The following is a 23,520-nucleotide window of genomic DNA, read 5'->3' as shown; positions in this document are numbered from 1 at the left end:
TGTGGTTCAGACGTCTGAAATGCATCTGCAGGGCTGTTCCTTCTGGAGGCTCCAAGGCAGAGTATCGCCTGGCCTTTCCCAGCTTCGGAAGGCACCTGCGTTCCTTGGCTCGCGGCTGCTCTCATCATCAAAGTCAGTTACAGTGTCACCTCCTCCTCTGCTTCCCTCCTCACGACTCTCCCCCTCCTGCCTCCCTTCTAAGAAGAACCCTTGTCATTGCACCGGCCCCCCACCTCCCGGTTCATCTCTCCATCAGGAGCCTTAATTTAATCCCATCTGCCAAGTTCTTTTGCCGTGTCAGGTGACATATTCACGGGTCCTGAGGATCAGGAGGTGGACATATTTGGGGGACATACGAAAACTGTCTGTCCTAAGGGAGAAGCACTCAGGGGGCCGCAGGGCCAGGGAAGTGATGCAACCAGCTTGGACTAGCAGCAAAGGGACCCCAGGGAGCGGTGAGGACCTGGTGACTGAAGGAGCTCGTGCCCTCAGGGCCGGCTGCTGTGCTTCTCGTTTCCTGCCGATTGGCACCGTGCAGCAGTGTGGGCTCAGTGTGGCCGTATCCCCTGAGTTTTCAGAAGAAGCCCCCAATTCCAATTTTGCCACGTACTGTTAATTTTTTTTTTTTTCAAGATTTTTATTGGTGAATGGGAATGGGACTTTATTGGGGAACAGTGTGTACTTCCAGAACTTTTCCAAGTCAAGTTGTCCTTTCAATCTTAGTTGTTCAATCTTAGCTGTGGAGGGCGCAGCTCAGCTCCAGGTCCAGTTGCTGTTTCTAGTTGCAGGGGGCACAGCCCACCATCCCTTGTGGGACTCGAGGAGTTGAACTGGCAACCTTGTGGTTGAGAGCCCACTGGCCCATGTGGGAATCGAACCGGCAGCCTTTGGAGTTAGGAGCATGGAGCTCTAACCGTCTGAGCCACCGGGCCGGCCTTGTCCCAGTTAAGTTTTAAAAATACTATTGATCCTTAATTTTTAAAAAGATTAAACACAGCATGTAAACAGAACACATTTGTGAGCTAGATCTCACCCGTTGGTGATCTTTGATTTGTATTCTTAACTTCTGTGAGTTCCTGGTCTGCGTCTCTTAGCTGTCTGCTCTCTGTCTGCTCTGCTTTGGGCCCAGCAAAGACAACCTGAAGTCCCCCCATCCCACATCCTTGTGAACACAACTACAGCCATGCCCCCTTATCCGAAGTTCCGCTTTCCGTGGTTTCAGTTACCCACAGTCAACGGCGATCTGAAAATAATTAAATAGGAAATCCAGAATTAAGTAATTCATAAGGAGTTTTCCTGCTGGGATGTGAATTTGGCACCTAACTATGAAAGGGAGTGCAAAGTTAAGGGCTGTTTTGTCAGGACCTACCATTACCAAACAGTACCCATTTGAGTGATTCATCAGTGGTGATTGATGGCAGTCGTTTGTAGGGTACTTCCTATATGCCAAGCATTATTTCACATCGTGCTCGCATTAATCATCACAGCCCTCCCTTGAATGGGTGGCTTTATCGTCCTCGTTTTGTGGATGAGGAAACTGAGGCCTAAGTTCACATGGCTGCTAAGAGGGAGAGCCAGAGTTTGAACCCCGGAATCTGGCCTCACAGCCTGGCACTCGGTTCTACTGTGTCGATAAGGCTGTTAGTGTTGAAAATCCTTCCCTTTCAGACTCTTGGAATTGCTGTCGGATCCAGTTTGTGCACCGAGCAAGAAAACCTTGTTATAACTTCATAGTCGTGCTCCTTTCCTCCCTCTTTTCCTTGTAACAAAAGCAGCATTGATCACTTCATCCCTAAACTTGGCCGGGAGTTGCTTTCGTTTCTGAAACTCAGGCACCCTTTTCAAAAGACAAGGCTTTGAAAAGAAAGTCAACAAGCTCTGACCCGAGGGTGACCCCATGGTTGTCTTACAAAATAATGGGCAGTGGCTTTGTGACAGGGTTTTCCTTCTCGGCTCTGCAGCCTTGTCCTCTTGCTTTTAGGGGCCTGGCTTTGTGCCAAGTGGTGGGAGTGGCAGCCTTGACCTTGAGTGGCCGCTAAATAGGGGGAACGCTACCATTTGGCCATCAATTTAATTTCCATTATTACATGAGACAGCAGTTAACTTTTTACCATATAACAAACCGCCTCAGAGGTTAGTGGCTTAACACAACAATTTGTTTAGCTCACCATTCTGGAAGCCAGCAGTCTGGACTGGGCTCAGCGGGGAGGTTCTTCTGGCCTTGGCAGCTCAGTACTGGGGGCCTGCGTGCTGGCTGGGCTGGGCTCAGCTCTCTTCCACCTGGTCTCTCATCCCGCACCAGATTAGCCCTGGATTGTTCACCTGGTAGATGGGGAGTGTTGCAGGGATTCCACTGGACAAACTCAAAGCCTCTTGAACCTGAGGCTTAGAGCTGGCACTTTGTCATTTTCACTGCATTATATTGGCCCAAGCAAATCCCGAGGCCAGCTCAGAATCAGGGAGTGAGGAAACAGACTCCGTCTCTCGATGGGAAGAGCTATAAAGCCACATTGCAAAGGGTGTGGCCCAGGGAGGGATGGAGAATAGTGGCCCTTTTGGCAGTTTTCCTCATGCGCTGTTTTAGGAATAATGCAGATTGGGCAGCAGATGGCAGGTTTGAGTTCTGGCTCTAGCCTTGTGACTTCAGCAAAGTTGTCTGCAGCTCTCTGCCCCCTAAATTTATAAACCACAGGCAGGAGTATCGAGAGGATTAGATGAGGAAATGTGGGGAGGGGGCTCATTCTGGGGTCCAATGGGGTTCAATTTTTTTTTAAAGATTTTATTGGGGAAGGGGAGCAGAACTTTATTGGGGAACAGTGTGTACTTCCAGGACTTTTTTCCAAGTCAAGTTGTTGTCCTTTCAATCTTAGTTGCGGAAGGTGCAGCTCAGCTCCAGGTCCAGTTGCCATTGCTAGTTGCAGGGGGCGCAGCCCACCATTCCTTGTGGGAGTCAAACCAGCAACCTTGTGGTTGACAGGATGCATTCCAACCAACTGAGCCATCCAGGAGCTCAGCGGAAGCTCAGCTCAAGGTGCTGTGTTCAATCTTAGTTGCAGGGGGCACAGCCCACCATCCCTTGCAGGACTCGAGGAATTGAACTGGCAACCTTGTGGTTGAGAGCCCACTGGCCCAAGTGGGAATCGAACCGGCAGCCTTCAGAGTTAGGAGCACGGAGCTCTAACCGCCTGAGCCACCGGGCCGGCCCCAGGAGTTTTATGTATGAGTAAAATGGTGGCTGAAAATAAGTCTTATCTCAGCTTTAAATATGGATGAAATGCAGAGTCTGGATAGAGGTGATAAGACTTTCTACCTCTTTTCCTGTCACATGCAACATAAAACTTTCCTTTCGGCTTTGGTTGCTCATCAAACTCCGTTACAATGAAGACGATGATAAACAACAGTTGGTATCAGGAAACTATTTCTAACTCCTGATAAGTCCTTTGATGATCTCATGATACTAAAATTTGCTACTATGAGTAATTCAGTAAAACAAAACCTTTTTTTTTCTTTTGTACATTCCGTGCCCATCTAATAGTCATTTATTTTAGTTTTTAAAAATCACATGCCTGAATATCTTTTAAAAGATGCTAGGGCGCTGGTCAGTAAGAGGAAAAACTCCGTTCCGTGGCCTTGAGCAAAAGGAAAAATAGAACGGCCATCAGCTTTTGTTTGAGAAGTGTCTCGGGAGTGGAAAAAATAGATTCTCGCAGGAACGGTGTGGTGGAATTATTTTAGCATTACTCCTTTTAATCACAGCCACTTTTAGAAATGACCCCAGGCTTTGTGCTGGAAGTCTTGGTCAGTGTTTTGTGTTCTGAATGCATATTTTTAACTTCTTTTCAGAAGTCTTATTGTTCTCTCATGAAGTTCTAATGCAGAGGGAAAAAAAGGAACCTGTTTGAAGTTTGCTGTGATCGGTAGCCTTTTGGCATCTGGGGATAACCCAAGTGGGGGCTCATTTCTAGGATCGTCGCTATTGATCAGTTTCATCACGTCTGGGGGGCGGGGGGGGCTCCGGTATCTAGAAGTTTATTGTGGAGAATGTCTACGTGGGAAAGGAGGCTGTGACAGTCTAAGCACATGCCATGCCCCCAGCCTGCACTGCGGCCCTTTGTCCCTGCTTTGTCCGCGCCCCCGTCACCCCGGCCACATGTGATGGAACCAGGGTTAAGTGTCCACAGCTGCTTAACCTGTCCTGAGCAGCTGTGGACACTGAGCCCGGGCTCTGCCCCTGGTCAGAGGAATGCTCGTTTTCCTTCCAGGAACCCCTGTGCTCGAATATATTATTGTTCAAGAATATCATGGCCTCTCCCTAAGGGGAGGCCTGACCCTGTGGTTGCTTTGGTCAGCGGAATGAATAGGTACGTCATATGTGATTTCCAGACACGCTTTAAGAGTCCAAGCATGGTTCACCGTCTTCTTTTCGTTTGGATGATAATAAGCCACATTTCAGCCAGAGCTTCGCTCCGCTCGCCTGAGTAAATCCACGTGAAACAGGTCCCCCAGTCTGTCTCCTGCTGTGTATGTATCCAACGTAAAAATCGGTACAAAATACTGTGAATTAAAGCCCGATTTCTGCCTTTCCTCTCTTTGAGGTTTGGGGCTTTTATGATGATACTCTTCTCCCCCAATTTTATCACAACATTTTTCCCCAACATACAAAGAACTGAAAGAATTTCGGAGTGAACACCCACACACCTGTATTCACCCCCTGGATTCTGCAGTTAGGTGCCGTTGTGCTTTGTTTGCTTCTTCGCGTGTCCATCCACCAGTCCGTCCACCCGTCCCTCTGTCCAGCTCCCCGTTTTCCTGATGCATTTCAGAGTCCGTGGCCGACTCGGGGTGACTGACGACGTCTGCTCCTTTGACGTTTTGTCCCCTTCTCCACTTCGTTCTGGGTATTTTTTTAAGTTACTTTTTAACCTTTTTTGAGGTTGTCTTAACTGTGTCCTCTGCTCACCCAAACTTTCACATTGTCCCCCTTTAAAAGTCACGCACTCAGTGTATTTGTCCATGTTACGTAAACCCGGGCGCCCACACACTCTTAACCCCCCGCTGTGGTTTTTCTCCGTTACTTCCTCTCTTATCTCTTCTCGCACCACAAGTTTTCATTTGCTGTCCCTTCTCTCTTTCAGCTCCCAGCAGATAATTTTTAAACTAAACAACAGCCGAACAATATCCCCACTGTTCCCTGTGTCTGAGTAGTCACAGCACGTCCACGTGTGCCCAGAACAGAAAGAAAACACAGTTTCTCCCATTTTATTTCTTTGCATCAAACGTGATTAAGTCTGTCGGCGTGACCTTCATGCATCGGACCATTTGGCTATTTGAAAACTCTATCTAATAGAGTAAGTCGAGCGGCATTCCCTTTGTAGAAGGAATCTTTACCACTAAATGGAGTGGTAAATGCCAAGGTAACAATGCATCTTTTGTAGGGCAAGAGAGAGACACTGCCATCCTACAATTGCTGGATTGTCTAAATTACTATGTGGTGATTCATGGTAGATACATATTTGCATTGCTGTGCAAGCTTTTTTTTGTTGTTGTTGTTGTTTTTTTGTTAAATATGGCTTTTTGAAGGGACTCCTAGTCTTGCAATGCAGATGTTGAAGCCCCTATTACATGGTCTAGTACATTATATTTTATTAGCCTGGTCTGCAGTCTTTCAGTTTTTTTATAAAAGGCTATCGGCAATGAGGTAAGAAACTGGAAACAATCTTCAGCAACTCAGGCACCGCTAGATTTTATTTACTAACAGCTGTAATAAAGCTTTCAGTTAAAAAAAGCAATCTTACGGAGCACTTTCCTTTTCGGTTAGAATCAATTCTGCAACAATCTTTACAACCTTATCTAAGATTGTAAAGCTGAGTTGGCTGTTTCAAAGTGAAGGCGAGAAAGAAGTAGAAAAAGAAAGAAAAAAATTTCGTAATAAAATATCGCGGGGAGAAGAGAAATTGTTCAGAATTCAATTGGCAACTCCTACTTTTAAAGGTAGGATTCTTATACTTGAGCTCTCCTTGCTTTGATACTTGAGAGTTGAATGGTGAATTCATTTATTTATTCATTGACTCACCACTCATTGATCGGCTATTTTGTGCAAGGCACTCAATTAAGTGTTGGGACTATAAAGAAAAGGAAGACATGTGCCCTGTCCTCACAGAATTTACAGTTTGGTGAGGGAGATGGACACTTGGGCTGGCAGTCTTGTTAGTTATGACAGGGACACACAGAAGTGGGGGTGAGGAGAGCCGACCCCAAACTGAAGAGGGTGAGAAGGCTCAGAACAGTTTCCTGGAGGTGTCCATCTTGAAGGACAAATGGGAATTAGTCAGCTGGAGAAGAAAGGAATCCTTGTTAAAATTCTTTCTGTTGCAAGCAGTAAACAGCTCAGTGCAAACTGGCATAATAAAGAAAGGGAATATATTGGCTCGTGTCCCTGAAAGGGCCAGGGGATTCGGGCTTCAGGCATAGCTGGATCCAGGGTCTAGTGCAAATTACATTTGTAGTGATCCTGTGTCCAAACACGGTCACATTCTGAAGTACCGGAGGTTAGGCCTTCAATGACTTTGGGGGAGAGGAGACCCAAAGCAACCCGTAACCCTCTGCCTGTCTGTCTTCCCTCTCTTGGATCTCCAGCTGGTACCTCTCATTGACTGGACCCCAATAGAGAAGAAAGGAGCCTGGTTGACATGAACCATAAAATCAGCCTCCTGAGCCATGGAGCAGGGTGGAGAAGGTAGAGCTAGGGGGGCAAAGAGAGATTTTCCAGCCGACTCTGTGCTGCCTTCTATCTTGGGAAGATTCTCTACACATGGCAACCAACGCCTCTAGACCCACTTTGTTCTAAGCCCCCCTGCTGTCCTGACAGGAGAGCTGGGACCCTCTGTCTCCCGGTTGAAATAACAGTTCTCTAAAAGGAGTTAACTGATTCTGTGTGGGTTCTACATGGGCCTAGGAGGCAGGATCCCCAGGCCTGCACCCCCTGCCCTTCCCAGCATGCGTTGTCCCCATTGCTGCAGGACGGTTTTCCCCTCGCGGCGTACTAGCTGTCTGTCACCTAGGAACTGCGTTCCGTCGCGTATTATGAGAACTCAGGAGCAGGGGTGATAATCCAGATGAAGTTGATTTTCCTTTCCATCTCAAGGCGTCCAGAGCAGGTCAGGCCTAAGCAGCTGCCGAGGCTTGAGGAAGCCAGTAAAAACCCACATTTCTTCTAACCTACCATCCATCGCATGTGGCTTTTGGCGTCGTGGCCAAAACGCTGCTCCACTTCCAGCCCCACGTCTGTGCTCCAGGCTGAAGGAAGCAGAAAGAAATTTCAGGGAAGAAGGGCAGTAGGAACCAAGAAAAGAGAACCTTCTCAGAAATCCATAGGACATGGTCATTTCTGTCATACAGTGGAACTGTGTCACGTGGCTGTCCCTTTCTACATGGGAGGCGGGGCTGTTCTGGGGATTGGAGTGGACGGGGGAAGGCAATAAATACAATTACTCAGCATCAAGGTCTAGATATACATAGAATCCTCCTGAGAAAATTCCAAAAGCACGTAATAAGCCCGCTCCCAAGGGTGCCGTCTTTTATTAGTCCCTGTTGTCAGAAACGTGCTTCTCCAAAGCTGACTGGAGAAGTGTTTTCAGAATTCTTTACATCACCTGACTTCCTGTTTGTTGATTGCTTATAAACCTCACAGAGGGCTCGTGCGTATCACATGTAACACGAGCAGTCAGTTAACTGACCCCTCTTCCTTTGCCCTACCCAGACGTGAGGGTCAAGAATGTAATTGAATTCTCTCTTCTCTCTTTAGAGGAAAAGAACCAAGTTCATTGCCTGTGATTTTCTGACTGAGTGGTTATACAAGTAAGTGTGTCATGTCTTTGAATATGCTGTGACCCCAAGGATTTAGTTGTGTTGATTTACAAGCAGAGTGACAGCAATTGACTTGAATTCTTGCTTATTCTTTTCTTGTCAATCAAACGTATGGCGTCGTGACCAGTCAAAATCCAAAGAGGACAGGGGCGCCCTTCACCGAGTTCTTCTCTATTCCGTTTGTGAAGCAGTGGCTGAAGCAACAGTAAGTGCCCACCTAAGGCGTTACATGATTGACACCTCATTTAAAGAATGTGTTAAAGGCAGTTTTCTCCACTCTAGGGGAACTAACTCCTGGGACCCACCCAGGACCCCTGGGCGGTTACATGTGCGGCTCTTGTCTCTGGTTATTTTCAGTCGAGGCCCAGGGCACCTACCCACACAGTGAAGAGTCAAGAAGCACTTCAGAAATAAAATAGAAAACTTTCAACAGTTCTTCTCCTAAGTGACTCATCTCTCCTTTCACTCACCCTCTCCCTTCCTCTTCCTTCCCTCTCCCCGGCCCTGAGGGTCATTATGTCTCAGCAAATATGACTGAAGGTTTCTAAACATTAATTTTTAGTTATATGCATCAACTCTACATTTCAAGTATTCGAACATGACAGATAAAGTTAACACGCTTTGACCCTCATTCTACTCTGAACCCTCTCACAGCAGTTATCAGTTTGGTCTATGATGCACCCTTCCAGAGCACTTAAAATTAGTTATTTAACCATCTACAATGAAATCGTATCGCATAAAATTAGTAGTATTCTTTTATGTGAGCTATTTTTTTTAAAATCAGTGATGCAGCAATGATACAACGATGGCAACTGACCCTTATTGAGTGCTTGTGTCACCCTTCTTGGCATGATAAAAATTAAAGTCTACTAGTCTAATCCACTGCAATAACTATTTACTGAACACCTACCAAGTGCACTGCACAGAGCTTAGTGCTGTGGCGAAAACAGAGAGGAATAAAATGGGGCTGCAGCCCTTGGGGTGTAAGTCAGATGTTAGCAGAGCACTAAAGGGAAGTGGGGGGCACACGACCCCCCCGGCAGGCCTGGAGCCAGTCCAGCTGGGGCAGTGGCCAAGCTGGTGGGTACCCAGATTTGATCCTGAGAGGCAAGAACTCAGGTGCCATATCCCTCTCGAGGGTCCTCTTGAACAGGAAGAGTCAGAGGCAAGTAGGAACCAACGTTCATAAGGAGAATGGGGGCCGGAGCCGGGAAGCAACACCTAATCCGGGTTTTTCCAACCTGGCACCATAGACCTTTCGCCCTGGGTCATTCTCTGTTGTCGGGTGGTGGTCAGCAGCTCTCGCCTTCACTCACTCCATGCCAGGGTGCAGACTGTTTTGGCAAGATTGCCCCTACGAGTGCAGGGAATGTGTGAGCTGAAGGACAGCCTGGAGTCGTGAGGCTGTCCCTTCTAAGGCTGTGGTTACAGCCCTAAGGGCTTGAGAGAGGACAACAGGGATGAGAGAGGAGGGACATGGGACGGGTAGAATGGATGGATGACTGAGATGCGTGTAGGGTGGGGAAGCCGTGTGCCTGGAAAAGGGGAGGTTTGCTGCTGGGTGAGGGGGGCCATGAAAGAAGCAAGACCAGCCAGAAAAGCAGGTTCTGGGGAAAGATGATTCCTGCCCGGGCGGGGCACATTGAGACTGAGGTGCCTCTAGCATGTCCGTGTTGGAGACCTTGGCGTGAAGCTCGGAAGTGGGGTCTGGGGAGAAATGCTCATCGCTTGTCCGATGGACGAGGCTCCTTGGAGCACCCCTGAGCTGGTCCCGGAGGTTCGAGGAAGGAGGCACTTACTCTAAGTCACGTGCTTGGCCCTGGGGACCGGGGCTGGTCTTGCCGCTACGTTCGCAAAGCAAACCATTGTTTCCCCTTAGATTCTGTGTTGATCTGAAATGACCAGTGGGGAGGGAGCAGGGTGTATTAGTTTTCCGTTGCTGCTGTAACAAATTCCCACACACCTGGTGGCTTTGAACAATCTAAAACTATTATCTTAAGCCTGGAGGTCAGAAGCCCGATGTGGGTCTCACGGGGCTAAACTCGAGGTGCTGGCAGGGCTGTGTTCCTTTCTGAAGTTCTCTGGCCTCTCCAGCCTCGAGGGGGCCCTGTGTTCGTCAGCTGGGGCCACTTCTTCCATCTGCAGAGGCAGCAGTGCTGCTCCCTGACTCTTTTGCCTCCCTCTCCCACTGTGAAGGACTCACGGGATGACTTTGCTTCTCCCAGATCATTGAGAGTCATCCCTCCATCTCCAGAGCCATAACCTAATCATACCCGCAGAGTCCCTTTTGCCGCATAAGGTCACATATTCTCAGTCCAGGAATTATGCTGTGACGTCCCTGGGCTCCATCGTTCTACCTACCGTAAAGGGTGATGGAGAATATGGGGGAATTGAAAGTCCCTCACTCCTGGGGATCGCCTCCATTTGAGTGGGGATGACTTACGTTTTTAAATGGTATTACGGGTTTTGTAAAAATGATGCGTGCTATGAGAAAAGGGAAAGCAGACGGAAAAGTGAAAAGGAAAACATGCAGGTTACCTAAGAGCCTGTCCCCCAGGTAGCACCCGTGTTGACATTTTAGCGAACTTCTTTCCAGAGACTTCTCTGTACGTATGTACACGTAGCAGAAGATGTATATTTACTCCTCTGAGACCAGAGCTTAAAAGTGAGAGGAAATTCGAGTGGGAAGGGGGAAGAGCTGAGAAAGTGCGCGTTGGGTCTGTCATTGTGGTCGCTCACGGAGGGAGGTGTGAAGGCATCTGCTGAGGGGGAGGCCCAGGCGGCTTCTGGAGGCTTGTGGGGGAGGGCGAGGAGGGGGCTGCAGCAGCTGCCACGGTGACACCGTGGGCTAAATAGGGACAACCCAGTTGATGGCCTGGACTTGCGGTGCAGGGAAACAGCCTGCTCCTGCGCACTGGCAAAGCGGGTGCAGTGAGAGGTCTGGACTGGGAACGTTTAAGTACAAGGGAAAGCCTTGTGAACTTTTCTAAGGATAGTAGCTTAATACTGTTCTCCTAAATTACCATGCTTTCTGAGTTACCTTAACAATTTGACAAGCAGTTTTCAGGAAGAGAAAGAAATACTACCTTGTGTGTGTTCACATTGGAAGTATGAACATACCAGACTCAGAAACACTACAGTGGGGGTGGTAGGGTCCATATAGTGTTTGAAATTTCAGTGTGTGGATCTTACTTGGATCCCGAGTCAAAGAACACAGCTCAGCAGAAAAATGGGGAGGCGACTGGCAATTTGAGCACTTAGTAAGTAGTTGATGACATAAAGAATTATTATTTTATTTAAAATGTAAGATTTTTGTAGTCATGATAAAAAAGTTATTACTGTTTAGAGAAACATGCTGACATATTTATGAATGAAACATGAAATGGCTTGATGTCTACGGACACGACCAGGGGAGGTGACACAAGTGACCCACCTGGAGAACAGGAGAATTCAAGCTGGCTGATGGTGACATGGGTTCTTTTTTTTTTTTTTCCTGCCTGCTTTTTTATATCCGTGAAATTTTCCATAATAAAAAATTAAAAGGGAAAGAAACAATGCATGTTTTCAAAGCTCTCCATGAACACCGATTGAATGGTGGGTGTGCCACGGGCAAGGAAGTATCTGTTGACTGGCAGTGAACCGGGAGGGTGAGGGCTGGAGTGAGTGACAGACTGGGGGGGGGGGGGAGCCCCAGTTTCCATGTGATTATGCAGAGAAGCTCAAACGGCATGGAAGGAAAATGGCCAGGGGAGAGTGGCAGGTGTGGGCCCAAGGGGGAATCTTTGGGGTGCCGGGGAGGCCCTGGTCACCCTTCCCGAGACCTGACCGCGTGCACAGCTCAGCTCACCAGCCAGTTCTCCTGCATGAGTCTCATTCTCCCTCTGCACCCCCTTCCATGCCAAACCCAGTTCTCCCAGAACAATGGGGAGGAGGGCTGATGTGCTCTGAGCCCTGGGCTGGCCCTAACAACACAGCTCCAATAATGGTAGGGTTCCAGGGGGACAGGAAATGGCTTTCAAGGTCGGGTCAGCAAACTTTCTGTAGCAGGAAGTGAGTCTGTTAGGCTTTGCAGGCCACGTATGGGCTCTGTTGCAATTACCGAACTCCACCGTTGTGGCATGAAACAGCCATAAACAGTACGTGAACAATAGGCATGGATGTGTTCCAATAAAACTTTATTCATAAAGACAGATTTGGCCCACAGACTATATAGTTTGCCGCTCCCCGTTCGAGGGAGACACCAGTAACCTTCCCAAACTATAGCTTCATGTGAGGGCGAGTAATATAAATAGAAGTGAGTGGGTGGGAAAGATGGAGGGCTAGAGAAAGTAGATCAGATCAGGAATTTGCAAAATGGAGATGTGGTCTTCAGGGATGAGCCATTCTAAGGTGTCACTGTTCTGTCGAGTGACTGACGGACTCGAGGAGATGGGCTCATGGAATCATGCGGACCCGAGGCCGTAGTGTTGGCGGTGTCATCAGTATCTGAAAAGGTTAGTGGGCATGGGTTAAAGAAGATGACAGGATGTCACATCCCGCAGCTATCAAAGGCCGTGGACGAATGTCCCAGAGCCCCAGGGTAATGGCAGTGCAGGGTAGGGATTAGGAGCTTGGGCTCTGGAGTCACAGCTCTACATTCCAAATCAAGCACCTCTACTTCCAGCTGTGTGACTGGGCAAAGCCGACTGAGCCTCTTTGAGCCTCAGTGTTTCCATCTGTAAAATGGTCTTTCATCTAAACAGATCTAGTTCCCCACATAAGAGGAATTCTGGTACCAGCTATTAGGGAATACATTTGTTTCCACTACTGGTACATGTTCCAAGCAGGGGTGTTCCAGCTATTTCAGGGAAGTTATTGAATGTAGGGTTCATTTATCCAGCTAATATTTATTGGATGATTAAATGTGCTCTGAAATGATGGAGCAGTTATACTTTCAAGCTGGCTGGCTGCCATTCACTGGACACTTACTCTGTGCCGTGGTCCCTGGCACGTGGTCCTGTCTTCATGGACAGAAAGAGTTTGTGGATAGTTGGATTGCGGTATATATGTACTGAATTTATGCTAATTCAACGCTATGCGCTTGGGGCATAGAGAGAGAAGTTTTTTTTTTCTGTTTTAAATGCAAGCAATTTCACTCGAGGTGAAGCGTAAAATAGGACACAGGACTTAGCTATTTGCTTCGTTCTCAGTTTTACGTGCCCCTCAGAACATGAGTAGTCTACAAGACAGCTACTTCCCTTCTGTCTGTGTGTCTGTCTATCTGCCTACCTATCAGACGTTTTTATAATGCTTAGGTACTATTCTGAGCAGTTTAGAAATACTGTATAATGTGACTTGCGTAACAACCCTAGAAAGTTGGAACTCTTCCTTTCCCCGTCGTATTCATCAGGCTAGACCATGTAGGTTGCAGTGATAAACACGCCCAGAATACCAGCGGCTTAACCCAGTGCCGGCCTAGTGTGAGCTCATGTAATGAGGGGTGCAGCTCGGGCAGCCCCCGTGTAAGTTACCGCTACTTGGACCGTATGATCTTAGAAGGTCAGTGCAGCACGGGAAGGAAAGAATGGTGGAGGCACCCTTGTGCTTCACCTTCTCACCTCTGCTCACGTGGCCCCAAACCAACTGCAAGGGAGGCCGGGAGATACACTAGGAGTACTAGTTGTCCCGGTGACAGCCATGTTGCAGAGAAAGAACTGAGGCACAGAGAAATCACGGAAGTTATTTGCCCAAGGTCACAAGCTAGTAAATAGCAGAAGCAGGATTTGAACCCAGGCCGTCTGGTTCCAGAGCCCGTGCCGTCGGGGGCGTGTTAATTACTCTGCTGCCTCTCGAATCACTTAGTAGTTAGAGTGATCGGTACTAAAACTGGGAGGAAACTGGCTACGTGAGGCTGCTGGAAAGATGCTATGTCTGTATGTGGTTAATTTAAGCGACAGTAAGGGGAAATTTTGACTGGCTGTGATTTTCATCTTATGTCCCGACTAATAGAGTACAGCTCCCGTGTAAAATGCAGCTCCTCTGTCTATTCTGTGAGTGCTAGCGTTTGGAGCCTCAAATAATCCTATCTATCCGCCTGGGAGCTATCTACAATATGAGTGCAAGTCTTATTTTAATGTTCTTGGTAAGACGGATTCCACCAAGCCCGACGGTCTTTGCTGCTCGATGCCCTTATAGCATCCGGTCACCGCTGGGAGGCTGGGATCATTTGTTACTGGTGGCTGCCGATCGCTTATCACATAAATGACGGGCCCTTCTCGCAAAGGCTCCCCATAATTTAGCATGTCCTTCTCTCTGTCCATCCCTTCTTGGTTACCCATTTCTTTTCCATGACTTTTTGTGTTGTTTTTTTTTAAATAACTGCATTTTTATGTAGCCGTGGACATAGACAACCCTTTAAAAATTCTCTTAAGTTTACCAAAATAACTAAGGTTTATCCTGTATAAAATATACTTATTCGTTAAATAAACTCTACAGTGAAAAGGAAACGTTTAAAATCGAGGATCGTCAGAATTAAGTAACTCTAGACCTAAAAAATCTCTTGGAAGGATGTTTCGCTCCACATGGCAGGAACATGGCTTTTATTTTCTCCTCTATGTTATTTTGTAGGTTTCCTGTTGTCCACAGAGTTCCTTTAAGAATGAAAAACAATTGCAAAAGTAAAGGGTATTTATTCTATTTTTTTTAATTCCATCTTCTTGCTTCCGGTGGTAGACGTTCATGTTTTTCCGGCCTTGATCTCCCCCTTCTTTGAGTGCCCTGTGTTTGAGGGAGGCTCACCGCTCTCCATTCTCAGTTCCCACGGACAGTGTTTGACTCCGCTTCTGTCTCTGAGCTGGGTATGTGACCCAGGCCTGGCCAGTCAAAGCAATGACTCTCCCCAACCATGTGGCTACTCTAGGTTGGTTCAATCGGAGGTAAGCCCAAGAGTTTTCAAGAAGCAACCAGGAAAGATTTTCTTCCTTGTCCTCTAGACTTGGAGCTTTCACGTGATAGGCTTTGAGCTGCCGAGGGCATCCAGCTAAAGGGATTGTGCCTGAGATACAGCATAACGATAGGTGGCCAGGGCCTGCCTCTTTATGGTGGTGTTGTGAGCCTGTCTGCCCATGCCTAACGCCAACACTACCCCACTAGTTACGTGAGCCAATAAATACCTACTTTTGTTTTTTGCTTAAACCAGTTTGAGTTAGATTTCTGATACTTGCAAATGAAAGAGTCCTGACTGATAGGTTCTCCTGCGTGGCTTTACCCAACTACCCTCCAGCATTCTGTATTAGTCAGCTTTCTCTAGGTTCTGCCACAGTAACAAACAGCCCTCAACGATGCCTTAGAACAACAAAAGTTTATTCTTCACTCTGTTGTATGTTGGCTGTGTATCACCTTTGGCTCTGCTTCACGTCTTGGGACCCAGGACGAAGGAGCAGCTCCCCTCCCTCGTTCTCAAGCAGAAGGAAAAGAACAGTGGCCAACCCTGCAATGGCAAACATCACTTCTGCTCACATTTCATTGGCCAGTACAAGTCCCATGGCCAAGCTCGATATCAGTGCTGTAGGGAAGTTGACACCACCGACAGGGAGCCACTGCAAGGTGTGTGGCCAAGAGTGGGGTACACAGTTCTCTTACAGGGAAAGGAGTCATAATTGGGAACAACAGTACAGTGTTCTACGTGCTCTAATCAGAGCTCGACGAGGGTGTTTTCTTCCCCACCTTTCAACAGTGGTGGATTGCGTCATATCTCCTGCTGGCTTTCCTCCTGCTTAGGAAGCCCGCACCATCCTCTCTTGTGGCATACAGCCCGGATTCAACCAGTCAGACAGAAGCGGTGACATTATTTGCTACCATATTAAGAACAGGAAAAGTTTTGCTTTTTTTATTTTGACGGAAACGAGTGGATCAGACTCATTTGCAAGAACAAATCACCAAATAAGCATAAGGAACAGATATGCACGGCTGCCTAGCTGGTCCCCTGTCCCAGGGGGGAAGGCTCATGAAAGACATCGTTAAAGGTGAGACCTTCAATGAAACAAAGATTGTGTTTTAAAAGAGAAGAGGTTGCTTTGGGTGAAACGTCTTTTCAGCTAAGTTCTACCCTTGGATCAACAAAAGAAAAGAAAACATATCCACTATACTTTTATGTCGGCGAAAGGGATCTTATGACCAAAAACTGAGGTGAAAACAAAGGTGTCACCATGCCGTGTGAGGACAAGTGCTGGCTGTGTGATGGCATTAAACTTCACAGTGGGACTGAAAATGCTCATGCCTTCGACATGGCACGGGAAACAGAATGCCTTTCGCACTAAAATCATAATTCAGTGGTGTCACGTCAGAGAATTTGCCGCCACGCCCTGTTGCAAGAAGAAAAAAATCCTTTAAATTTATTCTGTTTTATGGCAAATTTCTATTTCAGTAATTTCAGAGGCCAGAGAGTCCCATGAGGGTAATAAATTGTGTTTGCTCTTTATATTAGCATTCGTCTTCAAACAGGAAGGAAGGAGGGCTGTTTCCTGAACTTGGGACACGCTGGGATGCATAAATCTTCTTCTCAGTGCCTCCCTCTTGGGTGGGTGGCCCCTTCTCTGAGGCAGACTGTGCTGCTGACTTTCCTTCTTCCTGTTGTTTCTAGGTGACTCTTTGGAAACAAGCTCAGGGAGCCCGGGCGAGATAGCGTGGCAGACACACCTGGGGCCCAATCTTAGCTCTGCCAGTTATTGTTAGTGTTTCACTTTCTTTAGAAATCACCACAACATTGGTGGCTTAACACAAGGGATACTTCTTCTCTTGTAGTTCTGGAGTCTAGAAGCACAAAATCAGTTCCTTCTGGAGGAAAATTTGTTTGCTTGCCGGTTCTAGTTTTTGGAGGCCACCTGTCTTCTGGTGGGCTCGTGACCCTTCCCTGCATCCCTCTGACCATTTCCTTCTGTTGTCACCTCACATCCTTCTGTAGTAGGGCCTCCCTCTCATGAGGACCCTGTCATTGGGCCCAGCTGGATAATCACAGGATCCTTAATCACATCTGTGAGGTCCCCTTTGCCAGCTGAGGGGACATGTGTATCACAGAGCGTGGGGACTGGATGTGGACATCCTGGGCCCCGTTATGCACCTGCCACAGTCGGTCTCCTGGAGCAAATCCCTTCACATCTCAGAGCGCTCCTATCTTCTGTACCGGGTGGGCGCAAAGAATACCTATGTTGAAGGGTGCTGTGAGGGTTAGAGACGGTATTAGAGTTCCTTGTTGCAAGCCACAGAAATTTCACGGCTATTGAAGAAAAAGGGTACATATTGGAAGTAAGAAGGTAACTGACAAACACGAAGGGAAAGGTAAGGGCCTGGCCTCAGAAAGCAGGTCTAGGGCTCGCGGGAACACAGGCCAGTGACAGCTCTGCCAGGAAGGTGCACTAGTCTTTGTCTCACGACTCCTGTCCTGGGAGACAGCCTGTGTCGGGCTTAGCGTGGGTCACAGGAGAGGGGGGCACTGTGACCCAGATTCCCCGTGCCTGCCCCCAGCTCGGGTGGGGGACAGCGGCAGGGCCAGATCTGAGGGCTGACCTGCAGAGAGGGGAGGGGAGGGTGGGCAGAAACAAGGCCAGATACCGACTACGGAGGCTCAGAGTAGGCATTCAGAGAATGACAACTTTTATTTTATCCTTCGTCTTAAGAGAACAGTAGTTACCGCTTGAGCAAAGTGAAATGTGGGGAGGAGAATGAGAAGAAAAAAAAAAAAAAAAAGTTGGGGTGTCTGCATTTGACCTCACTCTGCTACCGATCAATTCTGCCATGAAAGGAAGTTCTCTGTTTCCTTATCTATAATGTGATTCATTCATGTGAAAATGTTGACTGAATGCCTGCTTTGTTCCGGGCACTTTTCTAGGTATGGTGGATAGAGTGGAGAATGAGAGACAGAGATAGAGAGAGAGAGAGAGAAAGAGATAGTTTTGGGCCCCATGAAGTTTGCATGGTAGTGGGAAGACGTAATAACCAAACTCAAACTTACTGTCTAATGTGAAGAAGATCCATGTGCTTTGAAGAGAAATAAAGCAGAGTAAGTGGGTAGAGGGTGGCAGGGCTGGAGGGAGGTGGCAGTGTTTCAGATAGAGTTGCTTGGGACAGCTCACTTCTCTAAGGAGGTGATGTGGGCACAGAGGCCTGACTGACAAGCGGAGGGAGCCAGCCTTACAAAGATCGGAAGGAAGAATGTTCCCGGTGCAGGGAACAGCCTCATGAAGGCCCAGAGACAGAAACAGGCTTGGCCAGTGGGGCCAGAGGCGTTGAGGGATGCCGAGAGTGGCAGGAAATGGAAGCAGAGAGGTTGGCCAGGCTACGCCCAGCCGTGATAAAGAATCGGGATTATTCCTTTTCTTTGGAGTGTGATTGGAAACTGTTGTAGGGTTTTGAGCAGAGGAGCAGGGTAATCCAGGTTCTCTGTTAAAAAGATCACCCTGGCGGCTGGGTGGGGAGATGACGACAGAAGTCAGCTCCGACATTGCCGGGAGGCCAGTGAGAAGGCAATGGAAGGCAGGTAATGGCACCTGGGAGTGGAGGAAGGAAGAAGAGGTTGGATTTGGGGTACATTTTGATGTTGGAACCAAGGCTTGTTGCTGGATCGGACGTGGGGCGAGAGAGAGAAGTGAAGGGTGCCTGGAGATTGCGGGCCTGAGCCCCAGCCCCAACTGTCTCTGATTCAGGGGTCCCTGAACTTGGAAGAGGGGGAAGTGACCTCTTTTTGTCCCTAGCCTTAGTCTCTAATTGAAATTTAGCCTCTCTGGATTAGGAATGTAGGCAGCAAACCTCGGTGGTATCTGCAGTCCTTCGTCACCAATAGCAAGCGGGTATTTTCACCTCACGTTACAGTGGTTGCAGGGATGGTAAATGTCATTTACACTTGTCCCTTCATTCAAATTACAGCAATTAATTGACCTGCCATTAGCTTTTCTTATTTACTGCTTAGTTTAGAAGCACATTTATTACTATATCACCAACTCTTTTTTTTTTAACATTTTGATAACTGTATTTCAGTATAATTGGTTTGCTGTGTAATCTTACGCATTTACTTTTATGTTTTTAAAAACATTCCGAGAAGGACTCCCACTGCCAAAGTGGAAAGGGGTCCATGGCAGAAAACAAGTGACGGTCCCCCGCAAGAGGTTTGGAAGGGGTGGGGAGGCTCCTTCCCTCCACCCCCTACCCCTTCTTGCCTGGGCTCACCATTTGGAGCAGGAGGAGGGAGACCAGGGAGGAGGCAGGTCTTTTTATGATTTTCCTTAAGTCACATTAGAGAAAATATGTTATTAGTTACAACGAGACTAAGGAACACAGCAGTCGGGGCATATTTATGAAAAAACGTAAGTCTCACAGCCCTTATTGTTAAGGTGGTGATACCAACAGCCCGCGAGTGAGCGTGGTCCCACAACACGCTGTTTACGGGTGCCAGTACCTGGACCCATGTGCAGCTGCCAGTGATGGGGTTGGTAAAATGGGGCTCGACTCTGTTTACCTAGGAGAGTGATTCAGCCTGATGCTGGGGTTGTAAGTGATTGTTGGTCTCCCGGGTGAAGATCAGGAAGGGGCCAGAGCAAGATGTCCTCCTGTCACGCCCCAGGAACATTTCTAAACGCATTCTAAGTCCGTCGGAGTCGCGCAGCTGGCTGTCCCTTACTGGGTTTGGAGCTGTTCCTCTCATCACGGCAGGCTGGGATTGAAAGAATCCCGAGATTCCCCCCTAAGGGCCAGTCACTCTATGTCTGCAGGGACCGTCCCAGGTGACGTCTATTGTACTTCTTCCAAATTTTTGAAGTTCATGGCTCAAGAATGTTTGGGAAACCAGTTAAGGCTGAGCACAGGTAATCTCTTTTGCTGAATACGGTGGGTGGATATTAGCAAGTACTGGGCCCTTGAAAGGCTTGGGGACTGATGGTTGAGTTCGGGCCTATGTCATTTTGTAAATAGTTTTTGCGTCTGGTTGGGCTCTCACATTCCGAGAAAACAACTTAGTCTCTTAACCTAATGAAAAGTGGATCGAATTGGATCCCAAGATTCAGTATTTAATACAAAGCAAGCTTTTCTCCTTTCTGCTTTATTCTACTTAAATTTTGGGTGGTACCTCTTGTCTTAGAACTGGATGGAGAAATTAATAAAGACTAACTTCTCAGATTCCCTTATGTGTTTTGTAAGGATGCTGTAGCTTCTCTAGGTCCCGCAGATCTTTTACGTAGCATCCAAAAAAAGGGGAAAGAATTGTGTGTGTGTGTGTGTGTGTGTGTGTGTATTTACACATACACAATCAAAAATTAATTCATGTTCCTTCTCAAAATTACAGCATGATTCTTGAGATTCAGATATCTTTAATTCACACGAATTAATTTGAGAAAGAAGAACATGACAAATGAGCAGTACCAGTGAAACAGTTCTTGCAAGCATGGTCAGCGGTGGTTTTGCCCATTGGGGCACACAAGCCCGTCTGCTCTGGGAGTGTCCATTTTTAGCCCTTGAGGAGCCCCAGCTGCCTTCCCCTGTGATTGACATGCTGCTGTGATTGACATGCTTGTCTCCTCCCCCTCCTGCATCCTTCCCCTGTGATTGACATGCTTGTCTCCTCCCCCTCCTGCATCCTTCCCCTGTGATTGACATGCTGCTGTGATTGACATGTTTGTTTCCTCCCCGCTCCCTGCATCCTCAGTGATGAGCAGTCGCCTCTACTCAATCTCTTATTTTTCTTTGACCTGAAGCCAGTTGCACTGATTCCAAAAGAGAGAAAAAGGCCTGGCATGGCTTCCCTGCCTTCCAGCTGGCCTGCTGAAATGATGGATAATTCCCAGGGACTACTTCTCCAAAGATTAAGTCCTTTTCATTTGGCCTGATTTACACTGGCATTCTCATACTTATTCTTGGTTTGAGAACTAGACAGCGCCCATTATTTCGCCCTGAAAGCAGGGATGTCACTAAAGGTGGCTTCATATTACCATTTAAAGGCCTATTAGAAATCTCATTTCGCTTTTTGGAGATGTCATTGTGATGCAAAGCGGTGGAGGGTTTCATTACTGGTGAAAGCCCTTTGTTGGGCGGGCCCAGCCTGTTGTGTCCCCAGATTTGCAGTTCTCTGTCCCTGCTGCTATTCCCAAACAGGAATACGGTTACTTTGAGGATTTCATGACATCAGTAGAGAAAAACATCCTTAACACAGGAAAATTGCAGCTGAACAGAAAGGCACCATCGAATCTCCCCCAGATCCAAGTGACAAACTCCACTTTGTTCTGCTGCCCTGACATCGGATTTCCCCGAGGAGCTTCCGACAAATGAATACCTGCCAAGTTATTACTGTAGGGATTAACGAAGAGGGCATTTTCTATGATTACGGCTCGCTCCCCCCCGCCCCTCATTTTTTTCTTGTAGGCAAGGGACAGGGCTGTCCTCTGCTAACACTGGCAGCTGCGAGACCCTGCATTCCCTACCAGCGACCTCGCCAGCTGCCCTCTTCTCTTTGGGCCACTCTCTGTTTCCTGGCCGGTTTGCATTCTCAGCCGGAAATAGTCAGTGACCTTGAAAGCAGCAGTTCATCCCTCTGTGCCTCAGTTTCTTCACTCTAAAAGAAGGTTGACAGTCACTCCTTATTGTGAGAAGATGGAATGGAACCACGTGTAGAAGAATGTGCTGCCACTGTGTCAGGCACAGAGGCCCATCCCACAAGTATTTATTGAGTGTCTACTATGTGCCAGACGGCCTAAGTGCTGGAATGACCAGAAAGTACAAACCCAGACCCCGTCTCTGCCCTCGTGGAGCCTTCAGTCCAGTTGAGGATTTGGGCCGTAATTAGATAATCACACAGATTTCTCTCTCCAAACGGGGCCAAGGACTAGAAAGGAAAATTGCACAGAACTCCCCTGGGGCCTGGCCTAATCAAAAGGCGTCTTTCAGTAGCATCTGAATGGAGATGGGAAGACAGAATAGGGTGAATAGGGAAAAAGAGGTGTGAGGCCCCACCACCCTAAGGTGCCTTTGAGCAAATCAGGAAAAGGTGCCCTTCACCTAGGGCAGATGGAGCCCGCACCTTTGAACATGGCTTGGTGAGCAGAGCCTGGGCGGGGTTTCAGCACCTCTGGCCCGTCTGTGTGACCTGGAGCAGAGGACAACCTGTACATCTGTATGCAGTGCCCCAGCTGGGGGTGAAAGGACACTGGAGGCAGAGGGAGGTCTCTGCAAAGGTCCTGAGGTGAGGGGCACATTGGAGGAGATGAAAAGGGCCGGCTCGTCTGGAGCACAAGGAGCGAGGCTCGTGGCAGGGGATTCTGCAGAGCTCTCAGGAAGTATCGTATCAGCTCGTGTTAACACACGATGCCATTCTCCTAGCTTCATTGCCCGCACCCCAAAGTCTCCTGAGAAATGTCAAGGTCTCTCCAGAAGCAGTTGGTTTTTGACTATGAGGGAGAATTCCTAACGGGCTGGGGTTCGTTGGTGTCACACAGCTGAGCTTTAGAGAATAAGGACAGTGGATGAAGGGAGACATGTGACGTGGAAAGCAGGGAGCCTGTGCACCTCCAGTGGCAGCCCTCCCACAAGACCCATATTAGGCAAGGAGTGAAAACCAAAACAGAACCAGGGGAGAAAGCCAAACGTCACGCAAATAAAAATGGAAACAGAACATTAAGGAAAGGTTCCTAACCGTGCTGTCATTTTGAGGGTGTAATCATCTCTAGAGAAGTAGAAGAATCTCCTTTACTTGGTGTCTTGGAAAAGGAAAACCCTGCGTGGCCGGAAAACCAGCCCCTGGCAACAACACTGCCCACTAGAAATGGTCCTGATAACCCCCAAGGTTCTTCCCGGCTTTGATTTCTTTGATTCTAGAATAACTCAGAGCATTCATTCATTCATTCATTCACACAAATACACTGTATCAAGGGTGGGGGTTTTGGGTGGTGGTGGTGGTTGTGGTGGTTGTGGTGGTGGTTTTTAAGTCAAAGTTTAGAAGGAAATAAAACCCAGATCCTGGAGGAGCGTGTACTACTGCCAGTTAGCTCTGCAGCCTGTGCCAGGCTGGGCATCTGCAAGTGTTTGCCCAGCGGAGGTCTGGCGTGAGCACGGCATCGTGGGGGAAGCCTGGGCTTTGGGATTGGATGGGTCTGGGCCCTGACTAGGCCACCTACAAGCTGTGTGACCTTGGGCAGGCTAGTCAGCCTTTCTGTACTTGGGAATCACTGTAAACTCACATGATGGCTGTCATTAGGAAGAGCTGTAAGGCCCGGGCACTTAGGAGCCCCTCATTTGTTTCTGGGGATCCCGCCCTGGGAACAGCCTCCGTGTGACCCACGTCCTTTCCGGGGTTTATTTCTTTGTATTATGTCTGAAATGTTTTGCCTCCAGCTTTTCCGAGGTAGCTGTGCTTTGGGGAAATGTAAGGAACCAGAATTAAGTCAGACTCGTAAGCTCTTGTCAGCGGTTAGTATCTCTATTAAACTTTGTGTGGGGAAGAGGGAAGGGCATTTAGCCGTGATTTTTAAATGTACTTATCTATGATCAAGAGTGACATCACGATCTGAAAAATCCCACAAGAGCAGACACTGTCAAATGACCCAGCACTTGAGATATTTTATTGCTTATTAAGATGTAATAACAGGGCTTTTAAAAAAGGCTTGAATTTAAGCCACATTAAACTGGAATGTACACCGA

At 47.9% G+C, this 23,520-nt stretch overlaps 1 protein-coding gene across 21 annotated transcripts in view; it reads left to right on the top strand.

Moving 5' to 3' along the window:
* The window catches only part of IQCK (IQ motif containing K), a 348,027-nt gene that overhangs the window by 12,755 nt on the left and 311,752 nt on the right, over nt 1-23,520 (top strand). For 15 of the 21 annotated variants that reach the window (XR_016022511.1, XR_016022509.1, XR_016022510.1 and 12 more), the window contains exons 5-7: nt 7,805-7,857; nt 7,994-8,071; nt 14,473-14,529. The exons of 1 other annotated variant lie outside the window; for it this stretch is intronic. Coding sequence is in view for 12 of the 20 variants with exons in the window: in XM_088801199.1 (XP_088657325.1) it covers nt 7,805-7,857; nt 7,994-8,071; nt 14,473-14,529 (188 nt within the window). In the remaining 8 variants the exon portion in view is untranslated. The remainder of the gene's footprint in view (nt 1-7,804; nt 7,858-7,993; nt 8,072-14,472; nt 14,530-23,520) is intronic. 5 more of the 21 variants (XM_088801211.1, XM_019751654.3, XM_088801206.1 and 2 more) reach the window with 1 other exon arrangement.

The sequence above is a fragment of the Rhinolophus sinicus genome, chromosome 10, assembly GCF_057876585.1.
Source record: "Rhinolophus sinicus isolate RSI-liver-muscle chromosome 10, RSI-T2T, whole genome shotgun sequence".
In the NCBI taxonomy this organism is placed as follows: Eukaryota; Metazoa; Chordata; class Mammalia; order Chiroptera; family Rhinolophidae; genus Rhinolophus; species Rhinolophus sinicus.
The sequence above is the reverse complement of the archived record's forward strand: the minus strand, read 5'-3'. Positions and strand labels throughout refer to the sequence as shown.